The following is a 20,927-nucleotide window of genomic DNA, read 5'->3' on the forward strand; positions in this document are numbered from 1 at the left end:
TTTCATCTTTTCCCTCCAATTCTCCAATTCCACTGAACCACTCACTCTCATTGATAAGCATTTTGCGCTGTAGTGCCTAGGAATTGCTAAGCGTGGAAGAACACACGACACTCTCAATTGAATTTGCTTTCCACTCATACTTTGCAGTGCGCACGGCACGTTTATTGTTATTATTTTTGGTATAAAACGAAGCTGGAATTGTTGATGTTGGTCAGAAGCAAAGTGGTCATCTAAAGAAAAGTTATTCCCTCTGTGAAAAGTGAAGAAAAATTCCTAACAAAATGCCGTGCAAAGGTTGCGATCCAAGTGAGTTAATTTTGATTAAATATTTTGCCTTTTGGTTATATTCTTGGAAGAATTATTTGACTTAACCCTGAATAAGCCCTGCTTAGAATTTTGTTCTAATTGTGCAAGAGTATTGCAAGGTTAGATTTTGATAACCTTAAAATTGAAAAGAAAAGTGTAATAAATAGTTTAAAATTAAAGAAGTTATATTTGAAATCGCTCTATTTCTCACCCTGATAGACTAATTTGTGAAAAAAATGATAAAGTTAAGAGATTTCTGTTTCATTGAAGGTCCGATTCATACAGCTTCTTTAAGGTTATGTTCAAAATAACCTCAAATTGTAAAAAAAAATCCTTATTTCCTTTTTTTAATTCTTCTGTTTCATTAAGAAGTTTTGATTTTATTCTTGGAAGAATTATTTGTCTTGACCCTGAAAAAACCCCACTTAGAAATTTCTGCTAATTGTGCCATTTAGCTGATTGATAAATTAAAGATTTTCTTTTTTAAATATTTATAATACATTGATTAAAATATTGCAAGTATTGAAAGGTTAGAATTTGATAACCTTAAAATTGAAAAGAAAGGTGTAATAAATAGTTTAAAATTATAGAAATTATGTTTAAAATCGCTGTATTTTTCACCCTGATATACTAATTTTTGAAAAAAAAAACGATTTTAGGGATTTCTATTTCATTCAAGGTCCGATACATGTAGCTTCTTTAAGGTTATGTTAAAAATAACCTCACATTGAAAAAAAATCCTTATTTCCTTTTTTTAACTCTTCTGTTTCATCTACACGGTAAAAAAAATCCACGGACACCTAAACTTTTAGCACAATTTTGTTCCTTTTACGAGAATCAGGAAGATACTCAACATTAGTAACGAATTTATAATAAAAATTAGCTCGTCTATGAATACCGAAAATTTTGGAAGTAAATTTGTACCTTCTAGGAGACACAAAAAGACATTTAATATTAGTAACGAATTTGTTCCGAAATCCACCATCACATCGAAGAGAGGAGGACGCCAAATTTGTGGTATTTTTCGAGCTACAATATATATGGTTCCACTTTTTTACTGCTCGAACTCGAAAAGAGAGCAGTTATATATATATATAATTGTCTTTTCTTTTCTAACTTATCACCGTCCTATAACTTAACTTAAACGATAAGAGATATCAAGTTCCGGTCTTCGGTGACCCCAATAAAAAAACGATATCTCAACGTTTTTTTTTTATTTTTCCCCCCTCCAAAACCATGTTTTTGGATTTTCTCAAAAACGGCTTCTACGATTTCTTTTATTTTTGGATATATTTTGGAGGTGATCCAGGCAAACATTTCATCCAAATATACCTCTATGACTTATTTTTCTCGTGTTTACATTTTTGTTTGTCCATATGCTTATAACTCATGCCAGAAGTCTAAAATGATCATTTATTTACCAATTTTTGATTTTCAAATACTTTTGTGATTTATGAATCAATTTGATGTCTAGTAAGATCAGTAAGCACAAAAAGATCATGCGAAAAAATAATTCACGCGGAGCTCTATCTCGTGAGTTCGAGCGTTCCGCAAAGCTTGGACGCTTTGCCATCTCTTTTTAATTCGAGATTCCCTTCCCTCTCGGGCCTTCTGCTGTCAGCACTTGCAAGTGATTTTGTAGTGCACGCGCCTTTATAAAATTGACTTTTAAATTGACTCTTAAATTGACTTTTATTTGATGTTCCTTTTTCTCCACGGAAATCCATCTTGACTGAAGTATAGGCCTTAACTGTTAGACGAAATGAACGAAGTCTTTTAAATTACACAAATTTGTTCGCGACAATGGGAACAAAATGTCTATATTCGGTTCCAACTTTTAGGAACAAATTTATGTAAAACGAAATAGACTCAAATTTGTAGGTAATCCACGGTATCAAAACGGTTCTAAAAGAAAACTTTTACACAATTTTGTCACTATTTCGTAACAAAAACCTAAGGAAAAATTATTGGAACAAAGAAATATCTTCTCCAGGTATATAAAGTAAGTGTACCAAATTTCGGCCAGCTTGCAATTACGGCCACTTTTTTTGTTTCTCGAATTTCCATTTAGTTTTCAAAAAAAATGTTCAAATAAAATATTCCAAAGAAATTTTGTTCCAATATTTTGGTCAGTGTCCAAAAGTTTCTACTGTGCAGGTATAGTAGGAAAAGGTTATTTCGAAAGTAAGGTTATTGTGATCTTAACCTCTAATTCGAAACATTTTGGGCCAGATTCTTTTATTTCACAAAGTGGCTTTTGTGCAATTCGGAGTTATGCTTGAATATGGTTTAACAATTGCAAAATTTTAATGATCCCACTAGAAAAGGGAGAAAACCCCCTTAGGGTTAAATTGAATTATTTATATTTAGCTAAAAAACGCTATCAGAATATTTGCAATTATTTTCACAAATTTGTTCATTTGAGAAACAAATAGAATTATTTTAAATATAATTTGACGAAATTATAAACTGGATTATATAGCATTAACTTTATTCATTCATTTACTAATAGGTTAACTTAGAAAGTTTCAGGTTATGTTAAGACTAACCTCAAAGATGCAAGACATGTGACAGATATTTTTTTTTAAATCTGTCGTACGGTGGAATTTTTTATCAAAAAGAAACATGTTCTAACCCCAAAAACATAGGAATTTCTTGCTATTTTCAACGTTTTAATATATGGGGCATATGTTTAATTAGATTTTGATAAACTGGGCTAAACCCTTAGCCTGAAGTCTGTATTGAATTAAAATAAAATATTAATTATTCAGCAAATTTTCTATTTGCTCTAAGCAAAACTAAAGTTTAACTTCTATTTAATTTTTAACGCATATATTACAAAGTGGGCGTGGCCAGTATTTTATAGAAGGCACTTTAGGCCCCTCTCATAAATAAATCAGGCAAGGTAACTAGATTGTAGGTCTGTAATGAGCCACATTACCCCATTTTGGATTATTTAAATTAAAAGTAATATTATTTTATAATAAATATCTCCTAATCACGGAAAATTTGTGGGCGGGGCTTACTCAAAATCTTACCTCTGTGAAAATAATTTTGAAGAATAAAGTAATCATACTTCTTTTTTTTAATAATGTTTTTTTTCTGTTAATTTAGACTGCAAAAGCTGCGCTAAGACCTGCTGCCAGGGATGCAGCTGCGAGCCTAAATGCCCCTGCAAATGCGGTGAGAAGGGTTGCTGCATTAAAGCATAGATTGGCACAATCATCCTGCAGATATTCAGCATAAAACTCCACATTCTATCAATCTTTTTTTTTTATTATATCAATGGATTTTCAGTTAAATGTACTTTGCCGGATGTTTAACCTAACTATTATGCATCTAATTTATAATTTAAATAAATCATAATAAAAATCTTAGTATATACACAGAATAGTTTTCTATGTCCACTCTCCTGATTAGAATTTTTTTCTTGAGTAACATTTCTTTTTTAATATATTGTGCTCTTTTCTCATCCATCATTCTCAATAAATTCCTACGTTGGGTCTTATTGTACATTTCTCTTCCGGATGGTTATTCTGAAATGTGAGGTTATGTTATCATAACCTTAAATATCAAAGCTCCTTTTTAAGAATTAAATCAGAAATATCCTTTTCTAGATAGTTTGCGTATGAATAACTCAGTTTGTTTATGACAGAAGACGATTCTTCTGACATTTTATTCTTTACTTACTGAATTCTAACCTGAAAAACACATAACCTATTTTTTTTCGAAACAAGAGAAGATCATCAAACGATTATTTATTATATCTTTAAATCGTCATATGCAAATTTCTTGCAAAGTTTATGCTTTGATTTCTTTAGGATTTAACAGAACATAACCTCACATTCCGACATAACCTCTTAACCAAATTTGAGAATGAGCTCCTTCCGCTAAAATGCCATCCTCGTCAAGAGGCCAACAAAATTTCCATAAATTTACTTTAAAAAACATATTCCTAAAAAAATTATCAATAATTTACATTTACTTGGTATAGAAAATGATGGCTAAGAAAAAGGAAGGGGACTTGTATCTTACAGATAAATTTTCAACTATACAATACAAAAAATATTCTTATCATCACTTATTAATTTTATCAATATATACATTTACAATTTGACAAAAGAAAAAATATAAACCGCATATCGCTATTTTACTTGGGAGACAAACACTCCACTTAAAGTTTCTCATTTTTTCTCTAACTGTTTTCTTTTATTACCTTTCACGTCATTTTCATCAATTGGCTTTTTTCTCTTTTTCATGGCTGTTTCTGAAAGAATTAGAGAGAAGATCTTCACCATTTGTATCTCCATCAAGTTATCAAGAGATATTTTCTTGCATGGATAGAACATATCAAAAAATTTCCAAACACAAAACTATTACAAAAAAAACACAAATGGGCTTCAAATAATAACAAAATATTAAACAAAAAAACAACAAAAACCATCCTAAACATACTTAGAATTTTTTTCAAGACAAGAGGTTATAGCAGAAAATTGAATTCTTTTGAATTCTGCTTCGAAAAATTTTAAACAAAATATTTATTCAAAGATAGAAAATTGTAACCGTTCAATTTCGGAAAATAAAACCCTTCAAATGTCATAGGGTTGAAAACCTACATAGCACTGAGAGAAATCCGAAAAAGTCAAAGTAACATTCCGGAAATGTTAATTTTACCCTGCGTATTGATCCGAAATTGGTGTAAATATTACCCTTTTTAGGTGTATTATGGGTTAAAGTTACCCTTTTCATGTTAATTTTACCCTCAAAAAGGTGTAAAATTAACATTAAAAAATGTTGATATATTTTTACACCCGAAAAGTGTTAAAGTTATGACGAAAAAAAGTTAATCGTAGCCTCTTTTTTTCTCAGTGAGGGTAAATTAAGCTAATTCAAAATCTGCTCCAAATGGAAACTCTTCTCTACTCCAAATGGAAACGTCATTGTTTTCACGATAAATACAGTACTAAATTATTATATTTATATATTTTCTATACCTGTTTCATTATTTTAGTTAATTTTGCTCCAAATAAAGCGAAAATCCATTTATGTTCAAAAATTTTAATTTGTTAATTTCTCAGAAAAAATTAAAAGTGTACCTTTTCACTGTCGAATTTTTCATCAATCAACCATGTTTTCTAAAGAAAAACACAATTGAGTGATTATTCCGTAATTGTTTTTTTACATTTATGTAATATTTCTGGCAAAATTTTGTGAAATTAAGTGTTAATCTTTATTGTTAACTGTACGTGAAGTTTTTAAATGAAATAATTACCTATTTGTGAACAAAAAGTGTTTTTCTGAAGTGTCTGCAAATGCTTCAACAGGAAACACCGAAAATACGATTTTTTTAAAAGATTTTCTTATTGTCTCAGACGGGAAAGGGGAAAAGACCAAGAATAAGAACAAATGCAACACTCAAGATCAATTCAACAAGGTTTTGGAAGCCTTTCGTCCCTGTTTCACTTACACTGTTTGTCTCCAATTAGAAAATTTCCCTTGTCTCCAATTAGAAAATTTCCCTTGTCTCCATTTGGATTAATTTGTTTCCAATTGAAGCATTTTACACTCGCGTATTTTTCTTGTATTTAAGAAGTTTTCAAATTATATTTAAAGAATTTCCACTAAACAGTAACATTCTAAAAGAGGCGAGAAGCAAATTTATGCAATTCTCTTCAGAAAAAATATGAACTTAAAGTGTTGAATCTTCTGTCAAAGTTGGAGCATCTGGAAATGGTTTTGAATTAGAACATTTACCCTAAATTGTAGGTTTTCTCAAATTCTAGTACACTTTTCTGTTAAAACGTGATTAATTTCGATTGTAAATAAAAGAAAATAATTTTATCATCCTGAAAGGATTAAACAAAAGACAAAAAAAATCTTAAAAAAAAATATTTTTGGAGGTTAGGATACAATTAAACGGCCCTATACTTTCCCTATTTTCAAATTCCAAAAATTTGCAATAAATTTTTCATTATTTCATTTAGATTGAAGAGTTCAATATTTTGAGGTTAAGTAATTTTGAGGTTATATCATTTCTGAGAAACATAACCTCTTGTCCATTTAAAAAATCCTTCAGTGGATAATAAATTGATAAAATGAGCACTATAATATCACCTGGAAAATTGCCTGGCAGTTGATTAGAGGAGACTTTTAACCAATATTTTCATTTGATCATCTCTCAATTCTTCGTTTTATTTCCGAACTGATGAAATCACAGCTGAAATTTTTCAAGGAAAACCTTCAACAAATTCTATCTAAAATCATCAGCAATAATCAACAACAGCAACGACTAATAAAAACAACAATGGTACTGGTTTTGCTTTCATTTCAATCTCAAATGAAAGCTTCACACCAGATTAAAAAAAAAGGAAAAAGTGAATGAGCAACAGAAAGCTTTTCGATGATTTAAATAAAAAAAATAAAAAAAGGGGATGAATAGAGAAACCAATCCACACAACACACACCTTTTGTAATTTCATGGAATGGTTTTTCATCGTGCTGATGAGATTGAAGATTCATTTGTTGTACATTAGCATTTCGCTTTAAATCAATTACTGTAGCTGCATCCAAAGTGCCAACTGAATTGGATGCGAGAAAGTCATTAAATAAATAAAAGACTGTGAGACACATCGCAGTGAATTAATTTTGAATAAAAAAAACTCTAATGGAATGATCACTTAGCAGAGACGCACACCAACATATAACGGAAAATGAGTAATCAAGGTTATAAACACATTGGTCGTCATTATCTAACCTTCTTTTCTTGCAAGAAGATATTTTTTCAAAGGCATAATTCGCTTGGTAATATCACGAAAACTTTTGAATAGGTTGTTGTCTTTACTAATTCTTTGAATGTAAAAACTCTTATTTATTTATTACTAATTGAAAATTAATGAAATTCTTCGCACAATTACGGCGATTATTTGAAAACTAAATGAGAAAAATTTACCAAACTAAATGCAAAATGTAAACTACATGTTAATATTTTCAAGATAAGCCAAGACATGCACCTAAAAGCTAATTGACTAACCCTGCTGTGAAATATTTCACTACTTCATGTTGGAGTATATTTTAAACCCGTAAAATAACTAATGTATTACTAACTCAATTTTGAGTAATTCTTTGACTAAAATTCGACGCGAATACGACTAATTTTTAAGATTCCAATTAGGAGTAATTTTTTGACCATTTCTTGTAGAACAAAATCAAGTCATTTTTAAGTCAGAGTAATTTTTTGCCGACTGGGTAATTCTATAAATCATAATTTCTCAAGAAATTTGGGCAAATCTATTGGGAACCAACATAGGGGGAAGTGGGGCACCTTTAAAATTAGGATTTTTCTCCTATATTTAAGTGGAACTGAGCCATATCACAATGTTATTTAGCTTCTCAATCTGTTTGTGCAGAAAATTATATCACGATAAGGCTCAATTTTTTTTTCAAAAATAGGTGAAAAATACCAATTTGAAAGGTATCCTACTTTCAAAGGTGCCCCACTTCCCTCTATCAACATTTGGAGAAACATCCCAAAAAATTACATGAGCCTTTGCTAGCCTACAAGGTGCACCACCCGAAATATGGTGAGTGTCTTGGCTATTAATAGGTCTTTCCGGCCTTTCCCTTATTTTTATATACGGAAACCACGATGAAATACAGAAACATTGACAAATTATGTTTTCTATTCCATTTGACATTGGTTGAAAATTCTCTTGCTCTAATATTTTCTTCACTCAAAATTCTTTTGAATTTTGGGTGGTTTAAGATGAAATCACGAAGAAATTAAACTTAACGATGATTGTTCTGTTTTTGTTATCTCTTTTTGAATTTCCTTTCAATTGAATTGTTTATTTTTATTTGTCGAGAAATCACTTTGTCGTTTTTTCCAGTGATGTCAGAAAAATTCCAGCACTCATCCGAAAGAAGTCTTCTTTCTGTCTTGGCTATCTGTCACTAATCACAGTAACTCACTCGAAAAAATCTATTTTAGGGCTGTCCTTTGTTCCCGTTTTTGCGATATTTAAGAACAGTAGGTTAATCGGCGGCGGACTCAACCAAGTTATTTCCTTCATTCAGAACAAGAATTTAAAAAATTTGAAAATCGATTTCGAAAGCCGAATAAAATACATTTTTACTTTTAGTTTCGTCCGAATTGTGTTCGAAATACTTAGAATTTATAATTAATAATAATAGTGGCACAACGTTCGATAGAGGAACTTAGGCCTTCCCGCAAGGGGAGTTCAGGACATACAGGAGCTATCAGGAGATATCGACTTTCGGTCTTCGATGACCCCCAATAAAAAAACAATATCTCTAGACGTTTTTCCCATTTTTCCCCTATCTCCCCTCCACTCCCTAAAAACCATGTTTTTTCGGTTTTTTTTTTTTTAAATTGGCCCAAGCTTTTTTCAATGATTTTCGAATATGTTTTAGAGGTGGGCCAAGCAAACATTTCGTCCAAACATACATATGACCGAAAAATTCGCCATTTTGAATTATTGAAGGTCAAAGGTTATCCACTTTGGAGGGCTCATTTTTAACCGATTTGTTTAAATTTGGGTTTTTTGGAAAGGTATTGAAATTTCAAACCCGGCTGCATAGATCTTCATCGGTAATGAATCAGTTAAATACCGATTTTTTTTTGATTTTCAAATTGTAGCACGAATGCTAAAGGCTCTAGATCAGAACATGTCGGAGCACCCTTCATAGCTAGCCTCCGGAGATTGAGCCCCATTGCCAATTCCACGAAGGCCACGAATCCAGCGTCCTTCCTCGCTTCACTGATGAATACCGATTGAGGAGCAGATTCTATCTAGCGGAACCGCCGTTATAGCATCCCTCAAAATCACCACCCCAGCTGAACAGTGATTGGTACCGTTGGATTAGAAAAGTCTTCGTCAGGACGGGCTTTCTCCCTCCCACTCTAGACTCAACAGCCCTATTACAAAATGTGATTTATGAATCAATTTGATTTCTAATAGACCAGTAAGCACCAAAAGATCACATGAAAACTAGTTCACGGAGATCTCTATCTCAAAAGTTGGAGCATTTTGCAAAGCTGGAACGCTTTGTTTTATTCGCTTTTAATTGGAATGATTTTTCATTTTTAATTTGTTGAGATTTTACTATGTCGCTAATCGCAGTGTCGTCAGAAAAATTTCGGACTCACCCGAAAAAGGGTTGTTGTCTTGGCTATCTATCACTGCTCACAGCGACTGACTCGAAAAAATTTATTTCAACTGAAAGAATTATTCTAATTCTGTTTTTCTACATGTATTTTTTTCGGGTGGATTTTGGAGTTTAAAAAACGCGAAGATCGGTTTCGAAAGCCAAATAAATAAATAAATAAATTCCGAATGGGGACCGAAATACATTCTATTCGAATTTCTAAGTGTCTCGAGTGTCAAAATGTATCTGTTTTTGCTATATTATTGGGTAAATCTATGCAACAAGGTTTATTTCATTCTAATTCCCCTAATAATCACTTAACTACTTCTTGATATATTTCATAAATTTTCCGCATCATGTGCGAAAAATAATTTTTAAATTTTGAGTTTGAGTTTGAATTCTCCGAACATTAACGAATTTTTGTACAAATAGATATCCATTTTAATACCTTTCATCCGAGACACTATTGGCCCATTCAGAGTTGGAGTCGTTGATATCCAACGAATTGAAAATTTCGAAACTAGAAACACTTCGAAAATCGAACAGGAAGTCTTTCTGTCACCACGTCATCGAAACGAGTTTGTGAGCAATTACTTCATCAATCTCGCAGATCGAAATCCATTTCGATCTCTGGTATGTGTCTTGGCTAAATATTTTTATAATTTTGACGACCAATGTGTTTTGTCCCTTAAACAAAAAATTACACCAATATTCTGAAAATTCCCTTTTTGGATAAAACAAGAAAAAAAAACAAAAATACTAGAATAATTCAAAGAAATTTCTTTCTCCTCAAAAACTGTCACACTTATTTAAATATATGTATATAAGTAAAATATTGTCCACAAATTATTGTACAAAAATAGCGATAATTCACAAATTAAAAAAAAATCTACAGGCGATACTTACTGCTGTACTCTGAAATATCCGATGGTTTCTTACTGTTGAATCCAGGAGCTGGACGTGAATCTTGGTGGAATTCCTGGATTGAAAATAAAATGAAAATTGTATCATTTTATTGGTATTTGAAGTCAGGAAGGGTGTTTTTCTACCTGAAGCTCCTTGAGTTCCTTCATTATCTGATTAACATCGATGTCATTATCATTTGCTAGTGAAAGTGGATCCAAATCTCTCGTTCTCTGAACAACAGAAGCACCACTGGAGCTGGCTGTTTGAGGTTTTGTTGGTCTTTTGATTGCCTGAGAAGTCGTCGTCGGTCCAGCCGACTTCTTCATTTTTACATCAGGCGACGATTCAATTATTTCACAATCACTACTGCTATCGGTATCTGAATCACTTTCACTGCTCGTACTACTCAGTTCCTCAAAGATCACCTCTTGCGGCTTGGGCGCCGGGAGGCTGCTGTTGCTGCTGCTGCCTTTGTCCGGAACTGAATTATTCACATTGGCCACCGATCGGACTTTGATTGGAGCCGAAGTTGGGGAATGCGCAGGTGGTTCCGGTTGGGCTTTTGGCTTTTCCTCCACGGAAATCACTGGCGGTTTGCTCTTTTCCACCTCTATCGTGAGCGATGGCGGAGGATTTGGCAGGGAAACCGGAGCCGGAGCAGGAGCCGGAGCAGGAACCGGAGCCGGAGCAGGAGGAGGAGGATTTGGGGTAGGATTGGTTGATGTCGTCGAGGAGATGATGCTGCTAATACTGTAATCGAAGGATTTCTTGGGAGGCGGCGTAGCCTCCTTTGGCGGTGACTTGGAAGCTGTTTTTGTGGCACTGGAAGTTGTTGATGATGCGACAGGCGGAGGAGGAGGAGCAGGAGTTGGAGGAATAGATGATGGAGAACTTGTGATGGAGATACTAAGTCCACTAGGTAGCTGTGGAGTAGCTACTGCTGCTGAGGAAGTTACTGTAGAAACCTTTGCCGGAGGCAGAATCTTAGGAACAGCCTCAACATTTGTAATGGTCACCTTATTCTGGATACTTGGCAGTGGTTTAGTGGCAGCAGATGCAGTGGCACTAACCGGTGTTATAGTCAAACTACTGCTCACGGGAAAAGAAGTTGCAGCAGATGACACTGGTACTACCTTCGTCTCTGCCACTTTTTCACTCTGACCAACATTTTTTATAACACTTGTCGCCACCACTGGCCTAACATCATTTCCCCCACCACTGCCTCCACCATCTTTGGCCACATTTTTAGTCACATTCCTCATATCAATTTTCCATTCCATCTCCTTCAGCAATCCCTCGAGTTTCATCCAACCAATTGGCCAAATCAGCAAAACATCCATTTTCAGACAATCCAACACATAATCCTCCACAGTCTCCTTCCGGGACTTGATTGTGCCAAAGGCCGAACGACAGGCATTGACAATGGCATTGAGTAGCCCCTTGGTAGTTTCAGTCCAAACAAATTGCTTTTTTGGCCACTTGGTATCATTCTCCTTTTCTGGAATTCCCATAATAGTCATGCTATTTTTCAACTGCTGCACCCTCTCATACTCCTTCTCATACGCACTTATTAACCCCGGCATGCACTCCTCAACGGCCTTCTTCAACCTCGATACTGCCCTCTTAACCTTGGCCTCTTCCTGCTGAATCCTCAGCTTCTTGGCACGCAGCATCAGGGTCTGTTTGCTGCACGGCAAATGACTCTCCAGGTAGCTGTACACCTGATTTTCCAACAATTCAACCCAATTACCTTAAAGGTCCTCTTCAAAGGGGTCGCTCATAAAATAAAATCTATGTGTCTTACGCGGAAAAAGTGTCACGAAACGTGCTTAAAAATTTGGTCAATTAAGAAACCCGAAAGAGGTAACGTACACAGTAAAAAAAAATAACACTATTATAGTGTGTAATCTTTCACACTACTAAATAAAGTGTTAAATTTGGAAAAGTTTTTAATTTAAAATTGTTTAATTTAAAGTTGTTGATTTTCAAGATGTTGAATTTGGAATTGTTGAATTCAAAAATTGTTGAATTTTTATGTGTAAATTCAAAAATTGTTGAATTCTGTTTATTGTTGAATTTTCTTTTCATTTCGAAGATTTTTTTTGCCTTTTTAGACATTTTTATTAGTTTTTGCTGTACTAGGGATCCTCCCTAATGCGATATAACTTATTATGCATATAAATATTTGATGTTCTATATGACTTTTGCCCAATGAAAAGCATCTCGACTGAAGTATATGTCTTAAATGGAAATTCAACAATTTTTACACAACTTTTGTTTAAAAATTCAACAAATTTGGTTGAAATACACAAGGGTTCACACTATAATAGTGTTAAAAATTATGATCAAACTATAATAGTGTTAATTTTTGATCATGTGACAAAAAATACCATAAAGTTGTGTATTTTTTCACACTATAATAATGTGAAAAACTGTAATCGTACTATAATAGTGGTAATTTTTAGAATTTGTAAAACAGTTTTAAATCACGAAACATTGTTGAAAAATTTTTATGATTATAAGAGTGAGAAATTTTACACAGATGTCAATTAAATAATTAATTTATTCGATTTCACACTATTTATAGTGTTAAAATTTTACACATTTTCAAATTAAACAACATTTTTAAAAAATTTTCAACTATATAATAGTGGTAATTTTCAATCACGTGACAATAAATTGCCAAAATGTTGTGTATTTTTTAAACATTTTTAAATTAAACAGCTAAAATGGTCGATTTTGAACTATAATAGTTAGTAGTAAAATTTTACACATTTTTTTACTGTGTATGCATTTTTTCATAAATGAAACCTATAAAACATTTTAACGAACGTAAGAAACTTAAATCTGCTTACGAAACCAAAGAAACGTTCCACGTTTTGCGAAAGCAGTCTTCAAAAGGATGTATTTTCAATTCATTGAAAAAAAATTTCGCAGTTTCAAAACCTTTAAAAAATTTCGCTAAATCAGGAAAACGTTTAATTAAGTTACAAAGTTTTAGTAATCAAAGAAACATTCCAATTTTTGCGAAAGAGAAACCGTACAAAATTTCCAAAAATAATAGCAATCCTCAAAAGATTTGCATACAATCCCTATAAAAAGTGTCCCAGGAGAAATTTCCCTATTGATTCATTGGGAAAATTTCACCATGTACCCAGTGAATTTTCACCCCAAATTCTCGTACACTTCCCATATTGGAAATATCTTTAAAAAAAAATTACCAAATAAAGCTGTGGAAATTTCCCAAGAAAATCACAAGGAATTCTTTATGAATTTTCAGTATTGGAAAATTCGTTAGTCTCATAGGGAATTTCCAGAGAATTCCTAGAGGGGTTATTTCTTCTGGAATTCCTTGGGACTTGCCCCAGAAATGTCAATATTTGCGTGGTGAATTTCCCCCCAAATATCTGCAAGAATTCCCTTATTTGAAATTTGAGGGGAATAACTGAAGAAATTGCTCTTCTGGGATGTGGAAATTTCCCTAAGAGATCACAGAAAATTCCGTTCGAATTTTCGCAATTATAATTCCCACGAAATTCCCAAAGAATTCCTTGACAATTTTCCATTGATTGTTTCCTCTGATATTCCTCAGGATTTTCAACAGAAATTTCAATATTTGTGCAAGGAATTTTGTCCTAGAAATCCCCAAAGATCGCACACATGGGATTACAGATTATATCACTGGAGAAATTACCTCGCTCAGAGGTAGAAATTTCTATGGAGATTGCAAGTATTTCCTAAGACCGTTTTCAGCTTCGGAAAAATTGCTAAATTCCTAGAGAAATTTTGATGATTTCTTGTGGAAATTTCCTCAGGTAATTTTCTAAAGAATTCCCTTGTCTTTCCTACAGAACATTCTATGTTGGCTTCGAGCATTTTCGCTTAGTATTCTCCAAATATTTTCTATCATAGGAATTTAAGTGGATTTAGTATTGAAATGTTCTTGGTAAACTATGGAAATTTCTTAAGAAGGTCCCTGAGGATTTGAACTGGAAATATTTCCTTAATTTTCCAAACTTTCTTCAAGATTTCTTGGGGATACGAAATTTCCTACGGAGGAGGTATGAAAAATTCACTAGACTGTCTCTGGAAAATTTATTTCCACTTTACATATACTTCAGTCAAGATGAATATAATAAAGAAAAGTTATACAGAAAAAGAAATTTCTTAAGAATCTCATGGAAAAATTCATAGGAAATAATTTTTCACTTAAGAATATACTTCAGTCGAGATGTTTTTATTAGAAAAATATATAGAATAGAATATCGAATACTCTAGTGAAAATAGTCAAATTTGTAAAGTCTGAGAAGATTCATAGAAAATTCCCAACAGAGACAGGGAAAATTCAATAGGTTATTTCCGAGAAATGTGTATGAAATTTATTTTCACTTAAGGATGTACTTCAGTCGAGATATTTTTTTGGAAAAAAATCATATAGAACATCGAATATTCTCGTGAAAGTAGTAAAATTTTATAGAGAAAAAGTTGGGAAAATTCCCATTAGAGACGGGGAAAATTCAATATGTTTTCTCCAAGAAATCTATATGAAATTAAGAAAACTTAGCATTTAAAAAAATTAAACTGTGACAGTTTTAGAAAATACGACAAATGTTTACAAATTTCACGAAACCTAAGGAACCTAAAAAAAATCAAGTTCATTTCGTGAGAATTCAAATATCTAACTAGGATTCAAGAATTCCTTTGAAATTCAAGAGATTTCCAAGAAAACATAGGCATCTACATAATGTTTTACGAAACAATTTTCAACTAGGCTTTAGATTTAGAATGAGTCGCCCCTTTGGTCCAGTTTTTTTTCTTCTAAGGTGAATTTATCTTTGGATTTTCATTGAAAAGAAAAATGTAACAATGTATTTTTGTAAATCACTAACCTGATTGCGAGTGTGACCTCCTGCTGCTCGTGTGGCATTTTCAATTTGAAGCAGAATATCCTGTACTTTGCTGTCGAAGAAATTGGTTTTGCCTAAGTTCGTGGAGACCCTGGCGGCTTCCTTCAGCAGCACAATATTCCTCAACAGATCCTCACTGAGATTCGCTGGCAATTTTGCCTCAGGCTTCACCCCGCCCGTTCCATTGGGCATTTCCACAGCTGTGCTCTCATTGGAAGATTCTGATGTCATTGGAGCACTACTGAGCTCAATTCCATCCGCCTCTGAATCTCTCTTTGAAGCTGCATCTTGCATATTTCGCAGATTGTCCCTTTTAGCCCTCAGCATATCTTTAACTGTGGTCGTTTTGAGACCTCTCTCCGAATCACTCTTCACCTTAGGCTCAGCCTTTTTCTCTGTAGCTGCCGGAGGAGGAGGGGGTTTTGTCACTTTTGTCGCCTTAATCTTACTCTCATCGACAACTGTGGCACTCTTCAATTTCTTATCCTGATGCCCATTCTTAGAGGCCTCTTGAGTCCCTTTTGGGACACTACTCTCTTCAGCTTCTTCATCACTGCTCGATGATGAAGTGGAGAGAGCTCGTTTCTTAGGCTTAGGCATTCTCTGAGCATCCTCAGGACGTTCATAATTTGATAAATGCTGGAATTCCAGCGGACCGGAATTTATATAGAAACCCCCTCGAACTGTCTCAATTTCATCAGGAATTAATTCATCATACTGCGGAGAAAAATTGTCAAAGACAAAGGGATAAAAGCTACCCAGGAAGAAGATTTTAAATTAAACACAACGGAAAGGTATTTTCCTACGCGTTTTATTTTTTTAACTTTTCAAAGCATTACAAGTTCAACTTGCATGAAGCATATGCATGTTGTGAAACAAACGCTAGGGATCCCCGTGGAATTTCCGATAAAATTGAACCGGTTCCGATCGGTTCTGAACCGGTAATGAACCGATTCATAACCGATAACTAACTTTATTTCGAAATTCAATCATATTGCTCCTGAGTTGAAGGAAGAGATTGTGCAGCTTCGTAAGGAAAAATATGTCCAAGATTTAAGATTTTTAAGTGTGATTCCTTCTAATTACACCTATTGTAATCCTCGGATTTTCTCAAAGTGCTCAGATCGAGCTGAAATCCACAGGGTACAGTAGACTCTCGCTAATTCGGCTCTTTTAAGATCGGGCTACTTTTAAATTCGGGCAGCGGTTAAATTTGAAAAAAAGTTTGTTGTCATTTTTCAAGTTTGATTATGATTACCAAATGAATCGAATATGCTCAAATTTGGCATGGTTTGTCTTAGTTTTGATGTGGTTTTGCATTATTGAGGGATTTTCATGCAATTTACGTTATTATGAGTGTGTAAACTCAATATCTATATGCACATGAATATAATATCGTTGCATTTCAAAAAGTTTGTCGCCCGAATTTCTGTCTAATTCGTCTGACATTTCGGTCCCATATGCCCGAATTTGAGAGAGTCTACTGTATATGTTTTGAACATCCCTGATGCCGAAAATCATAAGCCGGCAATTTCGGAACCGGCCGGCCTTCCTGATCTCTTTAGAAAGAGATATCTTCATAGATTTTTTTTAAATATATCTACTCGCGCGTATGACGATTTCTATTAGTTTTTTGAAAAACCGGTTCTAAACCGGTTAAAAATCACGTTTTGCAGTTAATCTCGAAATCTAAGCATGCGATTTTGAAAATTTTATGTTTATGTTGTAGCCCAGAAAATTTAGACATATTTAAAAAAAAATCAAGACATTAGTCGAGTATCAATAATTTTGTTCTTACAGATGTTCTTACAAATGCTGCAAATATCAATTTTCCTGAGCTGCAAAGGTGGTAATTTTTCTGAATTTTCCTCTATCCTCAAAAACGACGCCGTTCGAGCAAAAGATTTTCACGGGAAATATTTACCTTGATAAACCCTCTATAACTTGGAATGTTGTTTTTTTTTCGAAAACACACTTGAAGTGTGGAAAAATGCGTAAAATATTGCACATCAGAATTACGATTTTAGGCTCATCTTTTATTTTTGCATTTTGGACCCAGGAAAAAAGGCCTAGGCTTCCAAGTTTGTCAGGAAATGTGAGATGTTGGAATAGCTTTTAGAATATACATATGACCATGGATGAAATTCATTTGGTAACTTGGGAAAAAATCAACTATTACGAAGCTGCAACATTACGAAGCTGCAAAACCTTCCCATATTTTTTGCAATGTTTTGAATGATTTATAAACCGGTTCAAAACGATTATGAACCGGTGCTAAACCGGTTATGAAACGATAAGTAATTTTCGTCCGAATATCAAATCTTTTCCTCCTAAAACTTTTTTCTTGGATCTTTTCAGTTATTTATGGAACGGTCTAAATCGGTTGAGAACCGGCAAACAGTAAATGATTCGAAAGTAAGTAACTTGTGAGGTATAGCATCGAAAGCCCTTGACAAACCTGAGGATTAGCCGAGAGACAGCTTAATGAAATATGATAGAAATGTGATTTAACCGTTATTTCAAATATAATTACGCAAAGCCATCTCTCGGCTAATCGTCAAGTCTGTCAAGGCTCTAAGGCCGGCTTCAGACTGGAGGTTTAGCCCAGTTCCAGAAGGTCTCAAAAATCTTAATAACAAGCAATTTTATTGATTTTTCAAAATTTAATGAATCATTTGCCCTTAATATTCAATCCTAAACAACGATTTCCTAAAAAAGCATGCTTGATGAGGAATTAGAGGAGTTAAGCCAGATTGCTAAGCTTTAGGTTTGTAGCCCGTATAAGTCACAAGACCGAGCACTTCCCAAAGCCTGAAACACTTTGCCACCCAGAATTTGAAATTATTTAAATTTCAGAATTTTATTTTATTTAAATTCTGAATATAATACAGTCAAGTGTGCTAATCCGGGCGCTTCGCTATCTGGATCGTTTATGAATAATCCACTTAAAATAATACTTTTATTTTTATTTCCGTAATATAGTCACTACAGTAACATAATAATAACTATTCAAGTTTGAGAAAAAGCAAAAATAATATTTTTATCCATTAAATAAGTGAGTGTAATCGACTCATTTCAATCTTGTGCCAGCTGGGTTCTTCACTAACAATTTTCTAGCAGTGATATTTTCGCTAATGACATCTGATTGATTAAAAACATTTATTGTTTTTTCCTTGTGAAAAAAGTATTTTAAATTCAAAGGTTTAATTAAAAGTGAATTAGCAAAAAGGCGACCCAGTTAGCGCATGCTGACATATTTCAGTATTAACATTATTTTATAAATTTTCTTTAATATTTTTGATATTTTTTTTATATTACGTTTCTGAATGAAATAGTGAATAATTCTATGGATTTAGAAGAAGTAAAAAAGAATTTCATCAATCCAAAAACAAGCGTTCAAGTAGCACTCTTCGGGAAACGATCCAGTTACCCCACTTTACTATATGGGCTTCAGACCTGATGATTAACCATTTGGCTAAAATCCTCTAATTCTTTATCGACCACCACCCTTTGAAATTTCTTCTGGTATTGGGATGGCAAGGCGCGATTGGCTCCGACGGGTCGACTGGGCCTTGACCGCTTCCGGTCATGGTCAAAATATTATTTATTCATTGCTATATACTATTACTTTTAATTACGTTTTTGAAGTTTTTTGTTTGACAAACTTTTTCTTCTACTTATTTTTAAATTTTTTGGCTATGCTACATGTATGTATTTAAAGAAAACGCTCCTAGTGCCCAAATCGTATTCACTATCCGCTAGGATACTGTCAATAAAGCCTCATTAGCTGTAAGGAATTTATTATATTCCATCTCTAAATATGTTTCTGTATGATATGAATTCAAATGTAATTTTCGAAATAAAATATATATATATATATATATATATATATATATATATATATCATTATCAGGCAAAATTTTTAAGGAAACTGTTGCTCCGGATTGGATATTAAGGGCAAATTATCCTTTATATTTTCAGAAATCAACAATATTCCTTTTTATTTAATTTTTAACGGCTTTCGCGAACTAGGCTAACCTCGAATCTGAAGCCGGTATAACGAAATTCAGCGTACAATAATAATGCCCCAACAATTTTGTTTGTAGCACAAGAAACAGCATAAAGCATTTGCTTCATGTTTATAAAAAAGCATTTTAGATTTGTGGCTATCAAAATATATTTTTCTTTTTAATTCTGGTTCCAATGGAAAGCCATACTTAATTTTCTAAAACTTTTTCAAACATAATTGTTCTTATCTTTAGCCGTAGTAGAGCTGAAATCCCAGCATGAGCATGAAGCATATGCATCATGTACATCAAGGGTAACTTGATTTGTAGCTACCAGAAAAATCTTTTTGCCATTTTTTTCTCAAAATCTGAACACAATGACAAGGTAAAGAATTTTTTTAAAATTTCTTGGAACATTTTGTGCTCTTAAATCAACGCCAGTAGAGCTTAAATCTCTTTGGAGCACAACAATCAACAAGAACTATAAAGCATTTGCACCATGAGCATCAAATGCAAAATCATAAATTTGTAGCTGTAAAATTATATTATATTCCCATTTTTCTTTAATTCTAAACATAATTCGAAGGAAAACTAATTCCCTACAACTTTCTGGAACATTTTATGTTTTTATCAATTTTGGAAGCGTTTTGAAAAACATTTGCTGCATAACTGTTACAAGATGCATATGAATCATGCAAGGGATACTCATCCAGGGATTAAGGATGTATCGTAAAATACTCCGGGACGCAGTGTAAAAGCTACTTTGACCCTGTGACCCAAATTCAAGGACTTATTTGTACTTACAGCTTCTGTATTGTCTATGAAAGAATCACTCTCATCGTATCCAGCACCTTTGTCGCAATAGTCCCCTGTAGACTTGCTGCTGTGCTTCTTTCCGTACCCACTGTTGGAGCCCTGGAAGACAAGAGGAATCAGCCGGACTGAAGGGGGCAGCCAATGCTGGTAATTGTAGCCTCCTGGCCCAATACTTACGTATTTCTTCTCCAATTCCTTGGCAATGCGAGCAACATCGTCGTCATTGTCAAAGGCATCTGCAGCGGCAAATCCATTGAGTTTGGAGATCTTCTTCCGCTTCTTCTGCAATGCCAAACAAAAGAGATACCAGGGTCAGATTGAAAGAGTGAACGGGATTTTATTGCACTCTCTCAAAAGGGGCGACGTAAGCTTCAATGGCGCTGTCAACGCGATTCTTTCACTTCGTTTTTTAACCCAATTTTTTGCACATTTGTCTTCACACCGCCACCTTCTACCTAGCTCAACTTCCTGCCCCATGGCCCCAGTCAAGTGATACCGGGAGAAATATGTGCAATATTAACCTTTTCAGCGTGCAGCAGAGCCTGATAGTTGAACTCGGGAAATGTGTCCGCGTTGGGCTCAAAGAGCTTCAACTCGAGACGCACGGTATTTCCAGCCTTTTTCTCTTTGTCCACATCACCAATTGTCGCTATGGGGGCACGTTTTGCCTCGGACATTATCGTCCTATTGCTCAACACCCTCACTTATGCCCAAAAACCACAATTTTCCCTGCGATATTTCACCAAAACTGGGACATAACAAATTGCACACACAAACTTCTTCTTCTTCTCAGACCGGACTCTTTCAGCTGTGGTTCATT

General features: G+C 33.8%; 1 protein-coding gene and 1 long non-coding RNA gene across 7 annotated transcripts; one reads left to right on the forward strand and one right to left on the reverse strand.

The window, feature by feature from the left end:
* The first annotated feature begins 54 nt into the window (after positions 1-54).
* On the forward strand, positions 55-3,699 carry LOC129799941 (uncharacterized). The gene is made up of 2 exons (XR_008751561.1): positions 55-306; positions 3,421-3,699. It is a non-coding gene; the product is annotated as an uncharacterized LOC129799941 (long non-coding RNA).
* LOC129799939 (yemanuclein) lies at positions 3,562-20,927 on the reverse strand. Of its 6 annotated transcripts, XM_055844240.1 has the most exons (10): positions 20,629-20,918; positions 20,285-20,389; positions 20,096-20,206; positions 15,267-16,001; positions 11,945-12,098; positions 10,521-11,875; positions 10,378-10,450; positions 6,771-6,884; positions 6,421-6,523; positions 4,433-4,573 (listed from the first exon to the last, which is right to left on the reverse strand). In XM_055844240.1, exons 1-9 carry the CDS (start codon positions 20,782-20,784, stop codon positions 6,498-6,500), a joined length of 2,829 nt encoding a protein of 942 aa, XP_055700215.1. In that variant the 5' UTR covers positions 20,785-20,918; the 3' UTR covers positions 4,433-4,573; positions 6,421-6,497. The 6 variants fall into 6 exon arrangements, with proteins under 6 accessions (XP_055700217.1, XP_055700214.1, XP_055700215.1 ...); XM_055844243.1 differs by lacking the exon at positions 6,771-6,884; XM_055844238.1 differs by having other exon boundaries at positions 10,521-12,098.

Source organism: Phlebotomus papatasi, chromosome 1, assembly GCF_024763615.1.
Source record: "Phlebotomus papatasi isolate M1 chromosome 1, Ppap_2.1, whole genome shotgun sequence".
NCBI lineage: Eukaryota > Metazoa > Arthropoda > Insecta > Diptera > Psychodidae > Phlebotomus > Phlebotomus papatasi.